At 42.8% G+C, this 19,687-nt stretch overlaps 4 protein-coding genes across 6 annotated transcripts in view; 2 read left to right on the forward strand and 2 right to left on the reverse strand.

Annotated features, from left to right (window-relative positions):
• The window catches only part of LOC110080516 (E3 ISG15--protein ligase HERC5), a 32,761-nt gene extending 16,228 nt beyond the window's left edge, over positions 1-16,533 (forward strand). For 2 of the 3 annotated variants that reach the window (XM_020796494.3, XM_073001976.2), the window contains 10 exons: positions 133-171; positions 2,223-2,318; positions 2,404-2,508; positions 8,146-8,289; positions 8,517-8,683; positions 9,055-9,121; positions 10,077-10,159; positions 12,962-13,145; positions 14,297-14,396; positions 15,971-16,533. In XM_020796494.3, coding sequence (XP_020652153.3) covers positions 133-171; positions 2,223-2,318; positions 2,404-2,508; positions 8,146-8,289; positions 8,517-8,683; positions 9,055-9,121; positions 10,077-10,159; positions 12,962-13,145; positions 14,297-14,396; positions 15,971-16,185 — 1,200 coding nt within the window. In that variant the 3' untranslated portion in view covers positions 16,186-16,533. The remainder of the gene's footprint in view (positions 1-132; positions 172-2,222; positions 2,319-2,403; positions 2,509-8,145; positions 8,290-8,516; positions 8,684-9,054; positions 9,122-10,076; positions 10,160-12,961; positions 13,146-14,296; positions 14,397-15,970) is intronic. The other variant, XM_078394555.1, reaches the window with a different exon arrangement.
• Positions 4,259-5,223, reverse strand: PIGY (phosphatidylinositol glycan anchor biosynthesis class Y). The gene has a single exon (XM_020796496.3). The coding sequence runs from the start codon at positions 5,221-5,223 to the stop codon at positions 5,008-5,010; it is 216 nt and encodes a 71-aa protein (XP_020652155.2). The 3' UTR covers positions 4,259-5,007.
• PYURF (PIGY upstream open reading frame) lies at positions 4,259-7,292 on the reverse strand. The gene is made up of 2 exons (XM_020796495.3): positions 6,972-7,292; positions 4,259-5,414 (listed from the first exon to the last, which is right to left on the reverse strand). Exons 1-2 carry the CDS (start codon positions 7,205-7,207, stop codon positions 5,273-5,275), a joined length of 378 nt encoding a protein of 125 aa, XP_020652154.3. The 5' UTR covers positions 7,208-7,292; the 3' UTR covers positions 4,259-5,272.
• A 646-nt stretch (positions 16,534-17,179) lies between the features above and the next one.
• HERC3 (HECT and RLD domain containing E3 ubiquitin protein ligase 3) overlaps positions 17,180-19,687 on the forward strand; it is a 67,006-nt gene continuing 64,498 nt past the window's right edge. Inside the window, exon 1 of the mRNA XM_073001970.2 lies at positions 17,180-19,039. Within this exon, the coding sequence (XP_072858071.2) occupies positions 19,008-19,039 (32 nt within the window). The 5' untranslated portion in view covers positions 17,180-19,007. The remainder of the gene's footprint in view (positions 19,040-19,687) is intronic.

Here is a 19,687-nt window from a genome sequence, read left to right on the forward strand (position 1 = left end):
TAGCTATCTAGAAGGAAAGGTACTAGAAGGTTAGCAATTGGTCCAGCAAAGGGGATAATGTGAATATACTTGCTGACAAAATATTTTGTAAAAATTATTTTCTTTATTTTATTTTATCCAACTTGTGAGCAGGTGATAAGAAGAATATTGCCACGGATAAATGAACTGCAGGTAAAGACTATGTTCCTCATGTTTTTATCACACCCAAGATTTAATTGCAACTTCCAACTTCACGATTCTATGATTCTATGATTCTATGCCGTTTGGTTTTTTCCTCAATGTTTGTTTCAACATAACAAGATTTTCTTCAGTTTAATTTTTTTGTGACCTGCCTTCTTTTCATAGAAACATCTGATGTATTATTTTCTTATCTCTAAGTGGGGACTACTGTTGCTTATAAATAGCAGCTTAAATATGACAAGAAAGCCTTGTCAAAATTGAATTGCTTGTATTGTGTGAATTGGAGAGAAAACATTACTTTGGTTTCCTTCTGGAAAACACATTGCAGGATCAGGTGTGTTCCCTCAAAAGCCAGGCCTAGGGAGGAGGGGTAGTTTCCCCTTGATAGTTAGTCCAGTCATGTCCGACTCTAGGGGGCGCTGCTCATCCCTGTTTCCAAGCCATAGAGCCAGCGTTTGTCCGTAGATAGACAGTTTCCGTGCTCACGTGGCCAGTGCAACTAGACACGGAATGCCGTTACCTTCCCATCGAGGTGGTACCTATTTATCTACTCGCATTTGCATGCTTTCGAACTGCTAGGTTGGCAGGAGCTGGGACAAGCGACAGGAGCTCACTCCGTCACGTGGATTCAATCTTACAACTGCAGGTCTTCTGATCTTGCAGCACAGAGGCTTAGGGCTAGGGCTAGGGTTCGGGTCGCCACGTCCCTATGGAGGAGGGGTAGTGAATTCTGGGAAGAATTGCAATTCTCTACAGAGGAGGGGTAGAGAAATGCAATTTTCTTCCCGGAATTGGCACTATACATTATCCACTCATGTAGACGGCACAATTGGAGACTCAGGCTTTCGAAAGTTAGCAAGACTAAGAGATAAAACTGCACCATCAGTGGCCATAATAAAAGATGGCCAAAAAACAAAAACTCTTCAGTTAGGGAGATACCATGGAAATGGGACCTCAGTCAGAACCACACTGTAGCTAGACCTCCTTGTAAGCTAAACTTGGCCGCATGCCTGGTCTGCATGCCTGGCCCTTCACATTAACAAAGCTTTGGGTCATTTCACCTCTCCCAGTGCCCTAGTGATGCTCTAGAAAGGAAGCAAGGTGGCTGCTGGGATTATGCTGAGAGATAGGAGTTTATTTGATGTGGACATTAACATCCAGAAAGGGTGTATCAGTGTGCTCATGTTTCAAGTAGCTGGTCTGAATTTCTTTACTTGGAGTGGTGGTTATAGTTTCAACAGTAACGTTTTGCTCCAAAAGCATGTATTTTCTCTGTGGGGAAGGTAACTGGATTACATTATAGGGACTGTTGCAAGCTACTTTCTGTCTCCCTCAACAAAGCCTTCAACCTACACTAGTAAATTGCGGGGTGGGGGGTGGGGGGGGTTAAAGCATTAAAACTAGCAACGAAAGTGCAGAGAAACACTTTTTTCTGTTGCTGATGGACACACTTGTACCTAAAATAGCAGCTCACTGCATTAAGTTCCATGTCAAATCTTCCTTCCATCTCCGCTGACACTTAAAATTGTGTAGACAGGGAAATGAACTAATCAGACATTGGTTTTGTATATGTACATCTCAGGGCTTCCCTTGTCTTTTTTCCCTCGGGACAAGTATTATATTTTTGGTAACAGTAGCGCAAGAAACCTCAAGTCCAGTGGGAGTCGAAAGCACAAATTTTCAGCATGGAGTGCTTTTCTGTTTCAAGCCATGGATTTTTTTTTTCAAAAAGCTACATTGCATCTCTTCCGAAAGCAGATTCTCATGCCTATTGAACATACCCAATCCTGACTGAACTATTTTGCACTTCCACTATCAACATCCCTCCCAAAGATCTGCAAACCCTAAGGGCTCCCCAAACCTTATACTGTAATTTCTCTTGTGTGGGGGGGTGGTGATGCTTTGGCTACCATGTGATATACTTCAAGATAGTGAGAGATATGGAGGAAAGCAATGCTCGTTTCTCAACACTGATTTTGGAAGCAACTAGTCTTGTTTTGTGGGCTTTTGTTAATCTGTGTTGTTTTGTTTTCTCATTCCAGCTGGCATTGAATACACTCATCCTCTTCCCTTGCATGTTTGACTTGGAAGATAAGATAGCTATGCATAAACTGTCCTGCACATTTCTGAACACCATGGTAAGTGTAACAGGAAAAAGTTACATAAAATTTGACTGCAAAATATATTAAACAGACTTGTAACCCAACATCCCTGTCCTTATAGAACCTTGGTGCACCTGGAGAACTACATGTAAGAAGACAACATCTGGTGCAGGATACCTGGCAGGGTATAAGAAGTGCTACAATTTGTTTTCAACGTTTCCTTAGAGTAAGAATTTTTTTATACCTCTAATCACTAGAGCACAGAACATTAGAATGAAACATTTTTAATTAGGCAGCACATCTGCATGTCAGATTTTAAAGCAGTGAAACAAATACTCAACTCAGAGGTAGCAAAGTTCACAGTTCATTGTAGAGCTTGGAAGAGTTGCTTAATTAGATTACATGAGGAAAGACTGAAAGAACTGGGTATGTTTAGCCTTGAAAAAAAAGAAGGCTGGGAAGAGATATGATAGCACTTTTCAAATACTTGAAAGCTAGTCATACAGGGGATGGGCAGGATCTGTTCTTGAACATCCCAGAATGCAGGACCCATAATAGTGAACTCAAGCTAAAGGAAGCCAGATTTATCCTCATGATCAGGAAAAATGTCTTAACTGCTAGAGCAGTATGACAATGGAACCAAGTACTTCTGGAGTTGGTGAGTGCTTCAATGCTGGAAGCATTCAAGAAAAAAAATAGACGACTGTCTTTCCAATCTGCTTTGATTTGGATTCCTGCATTAAGCAAGGAGTTGGACTCAGTGGCCTTATAGGCCCCTTCCAACTCAATTATTCTATGATTCTACACCACCGGAATCACTCATGCATCATATTCAGTGGTAATACAAGCTGTCTAGAATTCTGGAGTTAAATTCCAGGACTTTAACTCCAGTAATTTTTCTGAGCTCTGTGCCAGCTATTACAACTTCAGGGCCCCTTCCCAGAGCAATTCTGTTCGAGATTATAGCCATATATTGTTAGGAGCATTTCACAAGGAAAAAATACCCAATTGTCTTTGAGCCATCTTTGTGGTTGTGCTTAACCTTACTAATAACAGTAACATTAATAATATTCTAAAACTTTGTGTAAGAAAAAGTTATATAATCTGATTAATATATGTCCTGTTAGTTTCTACTAAAATCAAATGCAGCTAACTTTGGTTTGGTTAGGAGCCAAAATGTTAGAGGAAATCTTTGAAAAGTTCAGCCTTCTCCAAACTAGTGTGCACGCACGCACCATGGGGAAGACTACATATGTCTGTTCTGCCTGTGAATCAGAGGAGATGCTGTCTGCAGTATTGGAGAGCATCAGTATGAGGAAAGCTGGAGCAGTCACAAATCAGGATGTCTTAATGGTGAGCTCCTCCTCCAGGTCTAGTACAAATGTATTTGCTCGCTTAGGGTACTGGTACATCTGTGCCAAACTTGACTGCCCCCAAAAGCATGGTTTTGTCATAATATTTAAGTCTGCTGTTAGCTTATTGGCAGCAATAATTCATAATTATCTTAGGAAGTACGAAATGTAAAGGCTGGCCGAAAGAAAGAAATAAGAAAAATGACTGGTGGACTTCCCCCCCCCCCCATCATCTGTAGAAAACTTTTCAAAAGGCATGAGAAGAATATGTGCCCTGCAAGTATTCACATTTCATTCTTATCTGCAAACAAAAGGCAACATATGCATGCTCCTAAATGAATTTCAGAATTTGGAGCAATGCACAATGCCTGTACATACATACTGGAACTCAAGGCTAATTCCACTGAACAGAGCAGTGGATTTTGGCCAAGAGATACAAGGAAATGTTGTGATCCTGCTATCAAACGTGAAAATCATCAAGCAGTTTGAGCAGTCCAATGGGGCTATTCTATATACAGTACAGCACAACTTCTTTAAACAAATGCGAAGAGGTGCAGAATCTGAGTGCAACATTAAGTAAATATATTTTTGGTTTTGCAGGTGATTTATGAAAAACAAAAAACATTGTTCAAAGATGTTTTATTCTATTAATGACATGGCACAATATGTCAGCCTCAATCTTTGTGCCCTATAGTGTGCAAACATGACAACAGCACAGCTTAATTACAGCAAAATCCTGTGTGGTATTAGTTGCCACCATTTCTAACATTAAACAGTCACTTGAGAACATGTTTAGTATGCCTAGGGAAATGTTAGACATTATGAAATTCCTACATGAAAGGCCTTTCCATCAAAGAACTGTGTTACAGATAAGACAATAAATAACTGTCTTTTAGAGGACTGATAAAATGTGAAGCTCTCCCTCGGGATACCTCCCTATAGGGCTTTTTTCCAGGGACAAGAAAGATTGCATGAATGCACCTGTCCTTTCTAGTCCCCCCAAAGCTGACTTTTCAGCTGACCCTCGTGTGCACAGCAAATGGTTATAGAAATCAAGAGAGGTCTATGCAGACTGCCTTGTCTAGCTTGACCTACAGTATACTGTTAACAGAAGACTTGTGTGCATCACCTCACAGCTGCTTCTTTGGCCATGGATCTAGTTTAGTGCCAGAAGTTCTGTATTGGGTTGCCATAGAAGCATCTGTACCGAAATTTGCTTAAAATCTCAGAAGTCCTCTATATGCTTTGATGCACATGTATTTAAATATACTTAATATACTGTTCCTCGTTGTTTCAGATTTAAGAGATAAAAAGAAGCATCACTACATTCTTTAGTGTGCACTCCCTGAGAGGCAGATGCATTTCAGCATGAGCTAGTTGTGACGAAAGAGTTTCAGGCCCATCCAGGTCCAAAGGTGAAAAAAGACATAAACAGGAATCGTAATTGGAAGCAGCAGGCTGTAGAAACACAGGCTTGTTGTACTTGTGCAGCCCTGGGGAAAGTTCTCATCCACACTGGCTGAATAAAACAGGCCAGCTAAAGACAACAACGGAACAAGTACAGTCATCATAGGGAGTGACAGGAACATTTTTCTCCACCTCTGCTGGTCTAAGCTTCTTCTTTAATAGGAAACTCATCTAGGTCTGTTCAGGTTCCTTCTCTTGCTTCTCCTTGGCAATCATCCTAGCAGACTGGGGAATCATATTAGGCATGCCGTCAGTGATGGGATAGGCAATGCCCAGCTCTTCGTTAATCAATTCATTTGTGGATTCTTCATACCTAGCAAACATAGCAAATATGACATATGTTGGATTTACTGCTGTCACTGGTTTAAGTCTATGACTTAAGAGCATATCCCTTTGATATATAACAGGAAGAAGTAGTAAGCAAATTTGTCTTCTTGATGCTGTCATTTAGACCTATCATGTCTGCACTTTCAGATTTTCTCTTACAACTATCCATATTCTTTACTAGAGAATTCCCGTAACATCATCCAGATACTGAGATTGTGGGGGTGTATTCAGGTGTACAATTTTGGATTTAAAAAAACTGTATGAACAGTCTGTTGTTTGTCACCATTCCCGTGTGCAATGGAGTGTTCTAGAACAGCCCTTGTTAATGGAGGATGGCATATGCCCCCCTGGGGCCCCTCACACATCTGAAGGGGGGCATTGACTGGGAACAATTCTTCACACACTACCTTATAAGGTTTGTTATGCGGCTTACACAATCCTGATTCAACCTATATTTCTTTCATATTGTGTTTTATGGGTGTGGCCCAAAAAAGGGAGGGTGTCGAGAATGGCTGTTCTAGAATATTCACATCATCTTATGGTTGCACTCTTCAAGAATGTTTACCCTATCATCAAAAAACTCCTGACAAGCTTCTGAGAAACTCCAGATTCTAACCTATACTCTTAATCTGACCAAGACAATACAGGAGTGCAAAACTGCTTATTATCTGGCATTACTATAATTTCTGCACAAAACGTTAAGACAAACATTTCACTTCAGAACTTTAAAAAAAGTGAGAGAAGCTTGAAAATAACTGGATGATTATTGTGAAGAATTGTATTGTTTTTTGAGACTTAAGAAGTATTAGTAACCAGCAATCCTCAAAATGTGCTAGCATCAAACCAAACTCTAATTGTGGGCATTGAGAATTCTCCTTTTTATATGTCAACTCACACCCCCCCCTTGGATTAACCCCTCTTTTTCTCAGATTGCAGGCCCTGACAGACAGACAGACAGACAGACAGACAGACAGACAGACAGGCAGGCAGGCAGGCAGGTAGGTAGACAGGTAGGTAGACAGGTAGACAGGTAGGCAGGTAGGCAGGGAGGGAGGGAGGGAGGGAAAAAATTGGAAGGAGCTGCCTGAAGAACCAGCCTGCCTAGCCTTGGGAAGGCTGCACAGCTCCAGGATACCCCCCAGAAAAAGTGGAAGGTCACCTCCCAGTACTCTGCCTAGGGAACTCTGGAAGGGCCCAATGTCAGAATTGACTGGAGAGCACATATTTATTTCGTACACTTTTATACTGCTCGATTAGTGCAAAGCACTATTATTAAAAAATACAAGGAAAAAAATAAAATCAGCGATGGGGGTAGTGGTTGCCAAGGAGCTAGGCGATTCTACCAGTTGTCCCAAAGTAACTTTTCCCAACTCTAGCCCGACTTCAGCCCTTCCTGCCTCCCAACCCCCGCCCGGCTTTGAAAGGAAAGGTGAGGTCTGGGTGCAAAAGCTGCCAAGAGGAAGGGCCAGCTGCCAGACGGGTTTAAAAGTAAAATAGGGTGGAGGACGAGGAGCCGGGCTGGCGGGCGAGCTCCTGGGCTGACCTGAGAGGCTTCTTGGACAAAGGACACACGAGAATGTCCAGGAGGCTGAGGTCGAAGGGAGGCCGGCGGTCCGGCGGCGGGCGCTGCCCTTGGCCGGCGGGCCTGCCTTCGTCCTCCGCCGGGGCTGCGCAGAAGGCCCGCTGGAACCCCGCTCCTTCTGAGGCCGCCGCCGCTCGCGGTCTCCCCGGCCACGCGAGGCGAGTCAGGAGCCGGAGCCCTGCGGGCAGAGCCAGCATGATCCGCCGCGGCCTCACCGGCTCTGAGGCAACCCGTCCCTCCCCTTCGCTCCGCTCCCGAAGTCAGCCCGGAAGGGCAGCCGGCTGCGCAGGACCGTTTCCTGCCGTCGAGCGTCCCTTTGAAAACATTCCCCCGGGGAGGCTGAGGGCTGAGCTTTCGGTTCCTAGCTGGAAGCCGCATTTAAAATGGGATGTGTGGTTGCTGGGCTTCCGCGGGGACGGCGGGGTGACTTCAGAGAAAAGAAGCCCACTAGGCAATAATCTGTATATGGACTGAATTGCACTCGGACAGCTTTGAATAAAAACCCCCATGCTGGGTTCACATTTCGGAGCACAGCTTGGGAAAGTTGCTGGTTTGGGACTACAACTCCCATTATTCCCACAGCTATTAGCTGTGCTGGGTAGGAATTCTCAGAGCTGTTTTCTTGTCTTTGAATACGAGCCCTGGTAATTTCAGTAAAAATTGCTGCCAGGTAAACCTGTGGGGATGCAGCCTTTTTTTTTTAAAAACAAGCCCCACTGAATAACAGAAGCTTGTTTCTGAGTAAATGTGTCTGGAATCACAAGACAGCAGATCAGATATGTACTTATTCCTTGAAGGCATAGCCTGCTGAGACCATCTTAGCTTTTCTTAGTGTTAAGCTTAGTATTGTACGCAGGGTGGATAAAAAGCAATGGCTTTAAAAAAAATCAAATTGGTTTAAATCTCAATTCAAATTAGCAAGTGGTTTAAATCGTAGTTAAAACTGATTTGAATCAACCTTGATTGCAGCTTTAGTTTAAGGAGTCAGATTTATTTAAAAGCATTGGGCTTACTTTAAGTCAGGATGTGTCATAATGGGCAATACGATGTCCACAGAATTACAGTACATACGTAATCTGGAGACAGTAATTTTCAAGAATACAGTAATCTGGATAATTTTTACTGCGTTTTTCAGGTGGATTTTGAAGGAGAACCTGGGATTGATGATGGAGGCCTATCTCAGGAGTTCTTTAGTCTCCTTGGAAGAGAATTGTGTGCTCCAGAAAAACAGATATTCAGACATTTTGAAGAGTCACATTTGATTTGGTTTTCCCGCCAGGTATATACAAATTGGGTCTATTCCTATGTTGTGCTTATTTGCTCTATCTCAGTCTGCAGCTAGCTGGTGGGTGGGGGGAGGAAACATGGTGCTGTGCCAATGAATATCTATGAACTGGCCTGAATTGATTTGTGCCCATCTTTAGTGGCTTATGTTTAAACGAGCTGATATTAGTTGAAGGGGCTTAAAAACAGCATTGTTCATGTTACAAGTCTTTTTAAAAATAGGTATCGTCACAGGATGATATATATTTCCTAATTGGAAACCTGTGTGGAATGGCATTCTACAATATGAAGACAGCAGATTTTCCTTTCCCTCTTGCTCTGTTCAAGAAGATGGCAAATGTTCCTCTGACTCTGGAAGACTTAAAAGAGCTCTCTCCTATAGAAGCAAGGTATGGCATATTATTTCCCATATCCAGGTACAGCAAAATAACAAGGTGTTATTTGTAATCTGTTTTGTGATCAGAATTATAAGGACTTACTGGTTTGTATTTTTGAAACTCTTTTGTTGTGGAGGTAGCAAGTAATTTGTGTACCTATATAATGGATCACAGCCCAAAGCTGTAATGTTAGGAAGACTTGCTTGAAAGGACATTCCATTGAATTAGGTGGGGTTATACTGACACTAAATAGGATAAATGGAAGTAAATATGCATACAGTACTTGTAAGAAAGTTCTGTTTAAAACTGTATTGTTATACACAAGCAAATTTCATAACACTAGGATAACATTGTATCCTATATTGTCTTTTTTTCTCTGTCAGTAATCTTCAGGTCATTCTGGATGAACCTTATGAAGATATCATTGAAGAGATGATGTTGGATTTCACAGTAAGGAATACTGATGACTTTTTAATAGCCCCAAGATACACATTTGTGGCAAGAGACTTGGTTTTGTAGCTGAACTGTTTGTGTGTTGGGGTGTGTTTGTTTTAAAATCTATCCCATTTTCTCATTCCAATGCACACCTTCAAGGCAGTTTGCAACAAACATAAACTATGTCAGGATTTTGTTTGATATGCTTACATGGAAAACATCAAACATATAACAGTACTAAAGAGAAGCAAGTATCCAACACTACATGATAAGAAGCTGTTGATATTCAAAGATCATATGAGATATTTTAAAACTGCAGAACTGGTGGCTCAGGGTCCTGGCCTGTTGCTCTTGAGCAGCCATTCTCAGTGGGGGCTATATTGCCCCCTAGGAGGCCTTGGCACATTTAAAACAGGCAATGGACTGGAAAACAGTTCTTGACACACCACTTTATAAGGTTCTTTATGCAACTTAGAATTTTGGCTTCTATTTTTTCATATTGTGTTTATGGCCAAAGCCAAAAAAAATAAAAGTTTGAGAATGGCTCCTAGAGCACAGGAGGGCAACAGATGCTCCCCATTTAAATGATATTTTAGCAGTCTAATAAAGTTATTACCCAAGCTTGGTTCTCAGTTTTGCTCAGGGAGTAGGCAGTTGTGTTTTTTGTTTTAATAATGCTGGCGATTGCTCAGGGAGTAGGCAGTTGTGTTTTTTGTTTTAATAATGCTGGCGATGGTGGGTACAGAATTTCGACAGATGGGTTGCTACTGCTGTTTCCAGTTGCTACCAATTTCACTTCTAAACGTGAATGTACAAAAGAGGAAAATTTAAGAAGACATTTTGAAGTAGCACGTTGATATCAGGGGAGATGCAGTTTACATGCCCGTGCCGCATTCCAAATGTGAAAAGAATAGCATTTTCTAAAGCTCAATGGGTATTAAAATTTATTTTTATCTTTTTGTCTGTTTAGGTAATAGAAAAACATGAAGAAGCCTTAGCTGTGGTAGAGCTGAAAGAAAATGGTGCCAACATTCCTGTTACTAAGTATAACAGGCAAGTTTCCATAGTTTTTCCTTCTTTTTTATTTGCTTACTGTTTATTAACACATTACAAGTACACTTAGGGAAAAACCTGGAGTTGCCAGTGTGCAATATTTGGAAATGGCAAGGAGAAATGTTCAAATTCCAGCCCGTTCACCAATCAGAAGAGTTTAACACCCTTCCTTACAATACATTTTGTACATAAAGAGAACACATTATTTTATTTATGTGTTGTTTGCATTTACATCTCAGGATGGTATACATGACATCCTCCTCTACACCAGTGGTTCTTAACGTGGGCGATAATGCCCCCCAGTGGGCGATTTCATTTTTCAGGGGGGCGGTAGAACGAAAAGGGGCGGCATGGGGGCGCTGGAGCAGAAGGGGGGCGGTAGGGGGGCGCTGGAGCAAGCCAAACCTGTGAAGATGGCTGCAGCCTTTTTATAGTCTACACTATATTCTCACAACAACCTTCTGAGGTATGTTAGGCTGAATGAGAATGACTGGGCCAAGGTTACCCAGTGAGATGCATGGCTCACTGAGGACTAGAAACTGCATCTCCTAATTCTCAGTCCATCACTCTCACTATTACACAACATAAAATCAGTACAAAACATCTCTACAAAGTTTCTTGATGCTTTATGGGGAACAAAGCCTGATTTCAGCAAAGTTGGTGCTCATTCAGAAGTTTTGTGGAACAGCCTGATTGCAAATGTGACACTGAAATCACTTTTCAGCTTGTGCTACTTTGTAATGCTGGTCTGGGCTTATGCTGGAATCCACAGACCTGTGCTACTTTGACAGTGTGGTTGCCTCAGAGGGAAAAAGAACCAAAGGCAAGACCACAGAATCGGCATAATAATGAAGCGCATGCATTTGGAAAACCATATTGTGGGACGTGCCAGATGAAGAGCACTGTGATGCATGGAATAACCTTTGCCTTTGAGAGCAAGGTCCATGCATGCTCTTTTTGACTCACTGCCTCAACAGAAAATTGCCCATGGCTTCCGGGGTGCCCGAGGGAAGCTTTTGCTGAGAGCTCAGAACTCATTGTTGGAATCATGGGGCAGAGATCAAGAAACGCCTTTAGCAAACATTTTCAAGTTTTTGGGTCACTACATTTGTATCCTTCTTTTCCTCCAATGAACTGAAGGTGGCGTACATCGTTTTGTTCCTCTCTTCTCCGTGCGGTCCTGTAAGAGAAATCACCGTGTGAGAGAGTGACTAGTCAAAGAGTTCTGCAGCTGAGTGGAAACTAGGACATTCGCTCTCCAAAGTCCTCGTCCAGCAGCCTCACAACTACTTCACACTGACTCTTCAGTGTGTGATGACATGTTTTAAGGCTTTCAGTTCTTACAAACAGTATGTGATTCGTGTTAGGAAGGAGATCTAGAAGCCAAGCGTGTTATTAAATCACTGCTAATAGCAATACTAAAGGACAAAATCCTATTGTGGTACCATGGGTTTACAGAATGAGGTTGTGCCTAAGGGAATTGCAAAGCGCTAAAGTGGAAGTGCTATCCTTGAAGCGCTTTTGCTGGCAGATTGTGCCGTCATGGCAGGGATACTGATTGCCAAGGTAGCTGCCAAATGGGGGCTCCCAATTTCCAGCTCAATCTTTTACACTGCTGTTCTAAAGCCACTTAATTTAAAGAAGTGCCACTGAATTCAGCGAGGCCCTGTGGAACACGAGCCCCGGGTCAAGAGGTGCTGATAGGAGTGCCGTCCTGCCCCAGGGCGGATGTAGGCACTCGGACAGCTCCGCGTCCCTTCCCTCCCAAGTTGATACATCAAGCAGTGGACACCACTGACTTGGAAAACGGGACTGAAAGGGTTATCGGTGGCGACCCAGACAACACTGGTTTTGGTGGGAAAGGAGGAGGGGTAGTAGCGGAGGCGGGAGCAGGTAGTTGGCACTCGGGACATCATCCCGGGTGGATGGGAATTAGTATGGATGCAGGACCCATGGACTGGGAAGTGGGAACAGGTCCATGTGCCCAGGCAAGAGGCTGAAAGCCGGAGGAAGAAGGGACTGCCTCAGCGCCCGTCGTACTGGGAAGAGACAGAGACCCGGGAGTGGCGGCGTAAGCTGAGGGAGGAGAAAGAAGCTGTGGAGAGGGAACGTGAGGCAAAAAGGGCATGGCATATGGAGGAGTTGCGAAAGATGGGGTGCTTCCTGGGCCCTGGGACACCCAGTGGGTTGATGGATCCCCGTTCTGGGGATGGAGTGGGGATGAGAAGACCACCCCTCTACTAATCCCGGATCCAGAAGACGGGGTACCCCAAGAACCTGAAAGGGTTCAGGCTGGTCCATGGGCCTCGAAGTCAACTAACCCGTTTGAGAAAGAATAATGGTTGCCCCTGTCAGAGCCGTTACTCCCTCAGGAGAAGTTCGTTCCCAGTTTGTTGGACATTTCTGTACCAATGCCGCCATTAATAAATGAAGCCGAGTTGGTTGGTTTAAAAACGTCTCATGATTTATTTGAAATGGGGGAGGCGAAGAATGGTGAAACCTCACAGGCCCACTTCTGAGCAGACATGCCTAGGTTTGTACAGACAGCTGCTCCCTTCAGCGAGATTGCCAAAAGGGTGGACATAGTTGCCCCACCCCGACTTCCTGTAGTCTTACTAGCAGTAGCCTTTTTGAAAGAAAGTCTGTTAAGTAATACTGTTGCTACCTGTTGTTGTTTTATAAATCTATTACTGTTCTAATTTTTTTTGTAAATTATATTGTTGTGCGCACGTCTACAGATGCTTTGCAGAAAATCAGTCTACAAATGTAGTCAACTAAATTGCTTGATGAATCTGTTTACAGAAAAGAATATGTCGATGCTTACATCAATCACATGCTCACTGTTTCCGTTAAGAACCAGTTTGAGGATTTCAGGCGTGGATTTGAAAGAGGCTGCCCAACTAACACATGGCAAATGTTCCTTCCTGCTGAGCTCCGAGTTGTCCTGCTGGGACATAGGGAATATGACTGGGAACAACTGGAAAAGGTAGAATGTGCTTTACCTGGGGCTGGATTAAACACTGAGTGAGATGTGTGATAGAACTGGGTTGTACTTGTACTGCTTTCTTACTTCCTTGGCAATTGGTACCAAAGATAGGAAGTCTTGCTTCATTCTTACTGTTTTTCCCCTTGTTTTGGGATAACTCTCGGGTCCTACACAAAGTATCACTTCCGTTCCCTTTCCCCAGCACCTTCTGTGGTGCCAAAAATCTCCAGCCTTTCAGAGCAGACATTTAGGTAATACTGGGAAGAGGGCTGTGGGAGGGGGATTGTCTGCTTTGCAAAGGTTCCTAGTGGTTTTGGAAATCTATCATTGGATTCTGGGCACTGTCCAGAGTCTATAGATGCTTGCTTGGGAGTAAGCTTCACTCAACACATTGGGAATTTTGTTGCACTGAGCGTGCATTGGCTTGCATTATGAAAAGGTTAAAGGTACACACCTGGGCTTCTGCGTGGCTGTATTATCTAAACCGCTCTAAAAGTTCTATGTGCAGCGATCTTTTTGTGAGCACCAATGTTACATCCACAGCCCAACATGCTCTGCACCACCATAAAGGATTCCAGGGTACTCCTTTTTGATTGTGCAGAAGAGAGTCTTGCAGCAACAGACGCCTGACATGGCCCTCATTTGCCAAGGGTACAAACTGCAGACCTTGCAAAACACCAGCGATCTGCTAGACTTCCTACTCTGCTGAGTTTCTTCCTTATGGAGAAGGAGAGTCATGTGACATCAGAATCGGAGAGTGGTAGCGCTAGTGCTATGGCCGTTGCTCTTAACTGGTCTCCATCAGTTTCTTCCTTTGGATGGATCTGGGTGATGGCGCACAGCTCATATATCCTTGTCCAGTTGCCCTCCATATTCAGGCTTAGAAGCCACTGCAGTTGGGCCTGTGTCCTGCAAATCATACAATAACACCTAAGAAGCAGTTAGGTTGACTCCAGCTGTTTCGCAAGCTGCAGCTTTGCCTTTCTTCTGCTTTGCACTACATGATGCACAGAGTGAGCCTCTGACTCCACCTACCAAAGCTTAAAGATGACTGAAATGTAATTAGATTATCTTGGATAATGAATATTTATATAAAGAGATATTGAAGGAATAATAGCACGAGGTGTTTTTTTTTTAATTCTCTATTTCAGAATGCTGACTATGTTGGTTATGAGAAGTCAGATGAGATAATCCAGGATTTTTGGGCTGTGTTCCATGACCTTCCTGAAGAAAACAAGAAGAAATTTCTTGGTAATAATCTCTTTGTTTAAAAAAAATGAAAATTACTTACATGATACTAATCTACTCCTTTTAGAGGCTTTAATGGGAGCCTATTATATACATAAAGGACCAACATAAATGAAGAATGAGTGCATCCGTTTCTTGTAGGTTCTTGTTACTCACTCATGTCCTGTTCCATATGTTTTTAGTTAAGTTTCGTTTTAAAGGTTTTCCTAATTCAATGTATTTTAATTAGTATTATAGTTTAATTGTTTTTAATGTATAATTTATTGTGCTTCTAATTTTATACAGTACTTTGAAACACTGAGAGCCACATTCAGTCCCCTTATTGGGAGAAAGGCAGCCTTGTAAATAAGACAGAACAGTCAATAAATATAAAGACCTCACGTTCATACATTTTATCTTCTCCAAACACATGCTGTGAGAGTCTAGAGGCTAAGAGTGAGGGCAAACACACTGGGACCCTCTAGATCATTGGTCCCCAGCCTTTTTGGGGCCGCAGACCAGCTGGGGGGAGCGAGCTGCATGCACGGGGTGGATGTCACATGAGCACGATGGGTGTGTCATGCCTCACGCACATACGAGTGGGGGGCGGAGATCCGTATCCACAGCCCAGTTCCAGCAAGCACTGGGCCACAGACCAGGGGTTGATGACCCCTACTCTAGATGTTGTTGAATTGCAAAATGCCCATCATCTCTCCCCAGTTTCTACACTAGCCATAGCTAGTGCTGGAGGATTTCCAGATGCTTTCCTCTGGACAAACAGTGGGTGATTCCCTTGAGACCAAGGAATGGAAGTCAGCCATTTGGTCGACCCAGTTTGTGAGCAAGTTTTATTTTAAAACATGGTTCATTCCTTTTTGTTTTGCTCTCTTACCTGGGGCTTCCCTTAGTCTCCCATCTATGATTCTGGTCAGGTTCACTCTTGGACTTCTGCAAGTTCAGTGGATCCAGCACTGCTTGATCCTGTGCACTGAGGGAATGGGTCCACCTCCACCGTTCTGGTGCACGTCTGTTATGTAACTTACAGATGCTGTTCTCTCCGATGGCCCCTACAAGCCTGGGAATCATGTAGCCAGTAGGCGACATGTGGCTCCCCTTCAGCTGCGCCTCCCTCCCCCCAAATTCCCTGAGGCATTCCCAGAACCCTCTCTTAGTGAAAAAAATAGTTCATTTGTTTTGGCAAAAATGGAGAATCGCCAAGCCTCCAGAACTGGCCACTTCCTCTAAAGGAAGATACAGATCCTTGATTTCGTGCAGGTGGCTGGATGACAGAGGCAAGATACATGTATGAGCTTTAAAAATAAATAAATTGAACTTATTTTGAAAAGAAAAATGTGGGAAATCTGCATTTTTCAAGGATTTATGGTCTCTTTTGGGTCCTGGAAGGGCACAGTAGGCCTCCACAGCTTGGCCAAACCTACATTTCAGAATTTGCTTCATAGAAGTGTTGGAGGCTGGTCTGCTAGATCAGATGTAACTTCACCTTTCCTCCCCTGGCTGAAATCCACCGTACTTTTCTGATAAAACACGCTGTGGTTTTTACTTTGTGTAATTTTTTAATTCTCTTTTATTTTGTTCAGCTTTCCTTACAGGAACTGACCGCATTCCAGCCCAAGGGATGGAAAAATTCACATTCATAATTGCAGATCCAAAACAACCAGACCCAGACTTGTGGTATCCTGTAGCCTGCACTTGCCTTAAAATCTTCTTTCTGCCACGATACACTGACAGAGACATTCTTGAGAAAAGGGTTCTCTGTGCTCTTGAGTGGTTTGAGAAATTTGGCCTAGCCTGAAGTCTGGAAGGACATTTCCCTACAATTGCCATTGCTTCCCATCTAACTAATTTATTGCTGTTTCTTTCAAGTGGGGGGGGAATGACATCTGGTTCTGCAGAAGACAAGAGAATGTTTACTTGTATAGGCAATGTGCTGCCGGAGCTAAAAATATTTGTCTATTGACTGGGGATATCTGGGCTCAGATCTCCACTCAGCAATAAAAGGAGGTATGTTTGGTGGTTGATTTTGCACCAGTCACTTTCTCGTTGACCTACTTCACAGAGTTGTTGTAAAGGTAATCTAAACCATTTGTATAGGCCTGAAGTTTTTTGAAGAATAATAAAAAAAAATAATTTTTTAAACAAACCTAAATTGCACTGAATTTGCTCTTTTTTGCTGGAGGGGGAAGGCAGTAAATTGATAGAAAGCAGCATTTGTGTTATATGATTACACTGCTACTCCTCGGGGGGGGGGAGGATCACATGTACACACACAATCCCATTTCTGCAGAACAGGCTGAGTTGAAAAAAGGGAGAATGAAGGTTTGCCCAAATCTAAGTGACTATAGCTGTAAGTTCTGAGTTAGCTGGCAGTCAATGGCCAAGGTTCAACAGAGATGGGATTTTGGTAATTTCCCTGGTTCTTTTTAAATGGACCATTCCTTTCTCCAGATTGTACCCCATGATTTGCAGTGTGTGTACCTTATCAATTATAAGAGAGCTGGTATTTGTAGCGGGTGGAGTAATAGATTAAAACTAGGAAGATCTGGATTCAAATCTCCACTCAGGCATACAAGGTCTTTGAGGTCTTAAGATACCTGATGTGATTACTTTGATGAAAGTGAGCAAGTTTCTGGCTCTGATCAGAGCTGAGATGGGAGACTGGGAACCCCATGTATACCACTTTGAATGGCTGTGGTTACCCGACTTAAGAGCCAGAGGTTGGGAGTTTGATTCCCTGTTGTGCGTCCAAAGAATAGAGCCAGCCCATGTAGTCTTGGGCAAGCTGCCCAGGTACTCCCATAAGAAGGGAACAGTAAACCTCTTCTAGTTATTCCATACCTCAAATCCTGGAAAGGGTTGCCATAAATTGTAATTGACTCGATAGTATGCAATTATTATAACACGGAAGTAATTAATATACCACTCTAATCTCCGTGATAGAAGAGTGGATTAAAATATAATAAATATACAAAATGTTCAGGACTCAGGGGTAGGCTACCAGTCATGCATGCAACAATGTGATAATATTCAAAGACTGCCCTGCCACTCTTGCATGGCACGGGAAGAAACATTCCAGTTTGCAATGCACCAAACCAATGTCAGCACTGAGAAGCCAAGAAACATCTGCCCAAGCAGGGGGCAGGATGTTTAAGACAAGAACTGCATTTCCTCTGCAAAGAGAAAAGAAAACCCTAAACCTCTAGCCAGGGGGTCGGCAACTTCCAGAGAATCAGGGACCCCACAAGTGCACGCATGCACACACCCCACATCTTACAAGGTTTCTCTCACCCGACCCTAATTACAAAAACTTATTCAGAAAGTTCTCTCATGTGACACATAGCTCCCAACCCGCCACCAGCTACATAAGTATCTCCAGAGGAGGAGAACTCCAACCTCTGGAAGCAATCCGTGCCATAGCTCAACAGCCTCACTGTCAGAAAGTTATGTTTCTTCCCATTTCTAACTGTCCTTAAGGGTGGAGAAAAAGCAAAGCAGAAAAACTATGAAGTTAAGAATACGAGTACAGTAATAGACAATACCTTTATAGGTCACTAATAATTTTTTTTAAACTACACTATGCAAGCTGAGCTTTCGTGAGTAAACCCCACTTCTTCAAAGCAAGTAGCAAAAGTCCAAACATTCGTGGCAAGATAGGATTCACCAAGCAGTTATTCTCAGATGTAAAGTTCATGGCAGGAGGGAAAACCTGCCCAAATAGCCAGGTTTTAAGTTTATTCTTGAAAACAACCAGAGAGGGAGCCAGGTGGATATCCACTGGCAAGTTGTTCCAAAGGCGAGGGGCCACTGCCGAGAAGGCCCTGTTCTTTGTTCTTTCCTTCTGGACCTCCCTCTGCATTAGGCAGGCAATCCTTTTAAGGGAGGGTCAAAGCAAAATGCTTCACATTTGGGGAAGGTCCCAGTTAACCTTGATCACTCTGAGAATTAATAATGGGATCATTTTAGTCATGCAGTAGGAAGGTGGATAAATACTGTTGTTCTCTGGGTTGACAATATTATCATGTTTTTACACCTAAATAATAATTTATTCCACAAGAACTAGAGATTTCTGTCCTAGCCGGCTGTTTGTTTTGTTTTTGTATTGCTACCAGTTTTTCCTCTCACAAAATGTTCCACATTATTATTAGGCTTATGTATCATTAATTAACTCTCATGCATCTCAGTGCTTTAGTGTCACTATCATATGGGTAGTTCATCATGTCATGATGATAGGATATGTAGTCAGACAAATGTAAGATGGAGTCAGACAGGTTCTGTGCGAAGGTGATTTGAGAGACATTGGAATGTGTTTTCCTAAGCGCCATGAGAGTGTTTTCCTAAAGACCATTACAGCAGAGTTCGAGATAACGATGAAGGCCAAATTGAGAGGCCCATGGAAGACTCAACATTCCAAGCTAATTGGAGAAGAGATAAACAACACCTGGACTCTCATGGAAATAAGGGAAGGAGGAAGGTGGTACAGCCTCTTGAGGCTAATTGGTTAACAGCCAAAAAGGTCAGGAAGAAGGAAGGAGTTAAAGAATGTAGAAAAATAGATGATGGGTTATGTGGAAGTATGTTCAATGGGATTCAATTCAATTCAATTATATGGAATGCTGAATGGTGATTCGATTCCATGAAGGAGAGAGGATGTAAGTAAAGGAGAAAGAAGGAGGTGGGGCTAGCCCACTATAGCCCATCTTAGTCTAGCTTAGTAGTTTATTATTTTAATAGGAAATAGTTATTTTATTGTAACTGCAATGATAATTGAATATGTTTTTGATGCTAATACTTGTGCAATATAAACTGATTCTATGAAACTCTATTTTTCTAATTAAAAATAATTATAAAAATTCTACAAAAGGACTAGTCTCTTGAACAGCAGGGTCTGGCTGAATCCAGGAGGTGGAGAGGGCCACAAACTAGCTATCTTTTAAGAGTCCTACCTAACTCAGTTTTGTTGAGTTCTAAGGAATCACAAAGCCCATGTGCCTGTACTTGCAAAGTACTGAGTAAAAGTAAATTGTTCTTATAAGGTCAGACTTGTTCAAAGGGCTTACGCTACGCACTGCTGAGGTCTTGGGACTTGCCCCAGCACAAAGGTGGTAAGTAAGTGTCCTGTCGAACTCTCTGACCAAATCCCAGAGGCCCTTTAGGGGCTCTGATGCATCACACATCCAACATGGGAAGTCATAGCAAACAAATTCTCCTGCTAATACTTCGCCTGTTTTCTCTAGTACATCTGTGTACTAAAAGCCCTCAAAAAGGCATTGCCGACACAGGAACTGCCTTATTGACTG

This window comes from Pogona vitticeps, chromosome 5 (assembly GCF_051106095.1).
Source record: "Pogona vitticeps strain Pit_001003342236 chromosome 5, PviZW2.1, whole genome shotgun sequence".
Lineage (NCBI taxonomy): Eukaryota > Metazoa > Chordata > Lepidosauria > Squamata > Agamidae > Pogona > Pogona vitticeps.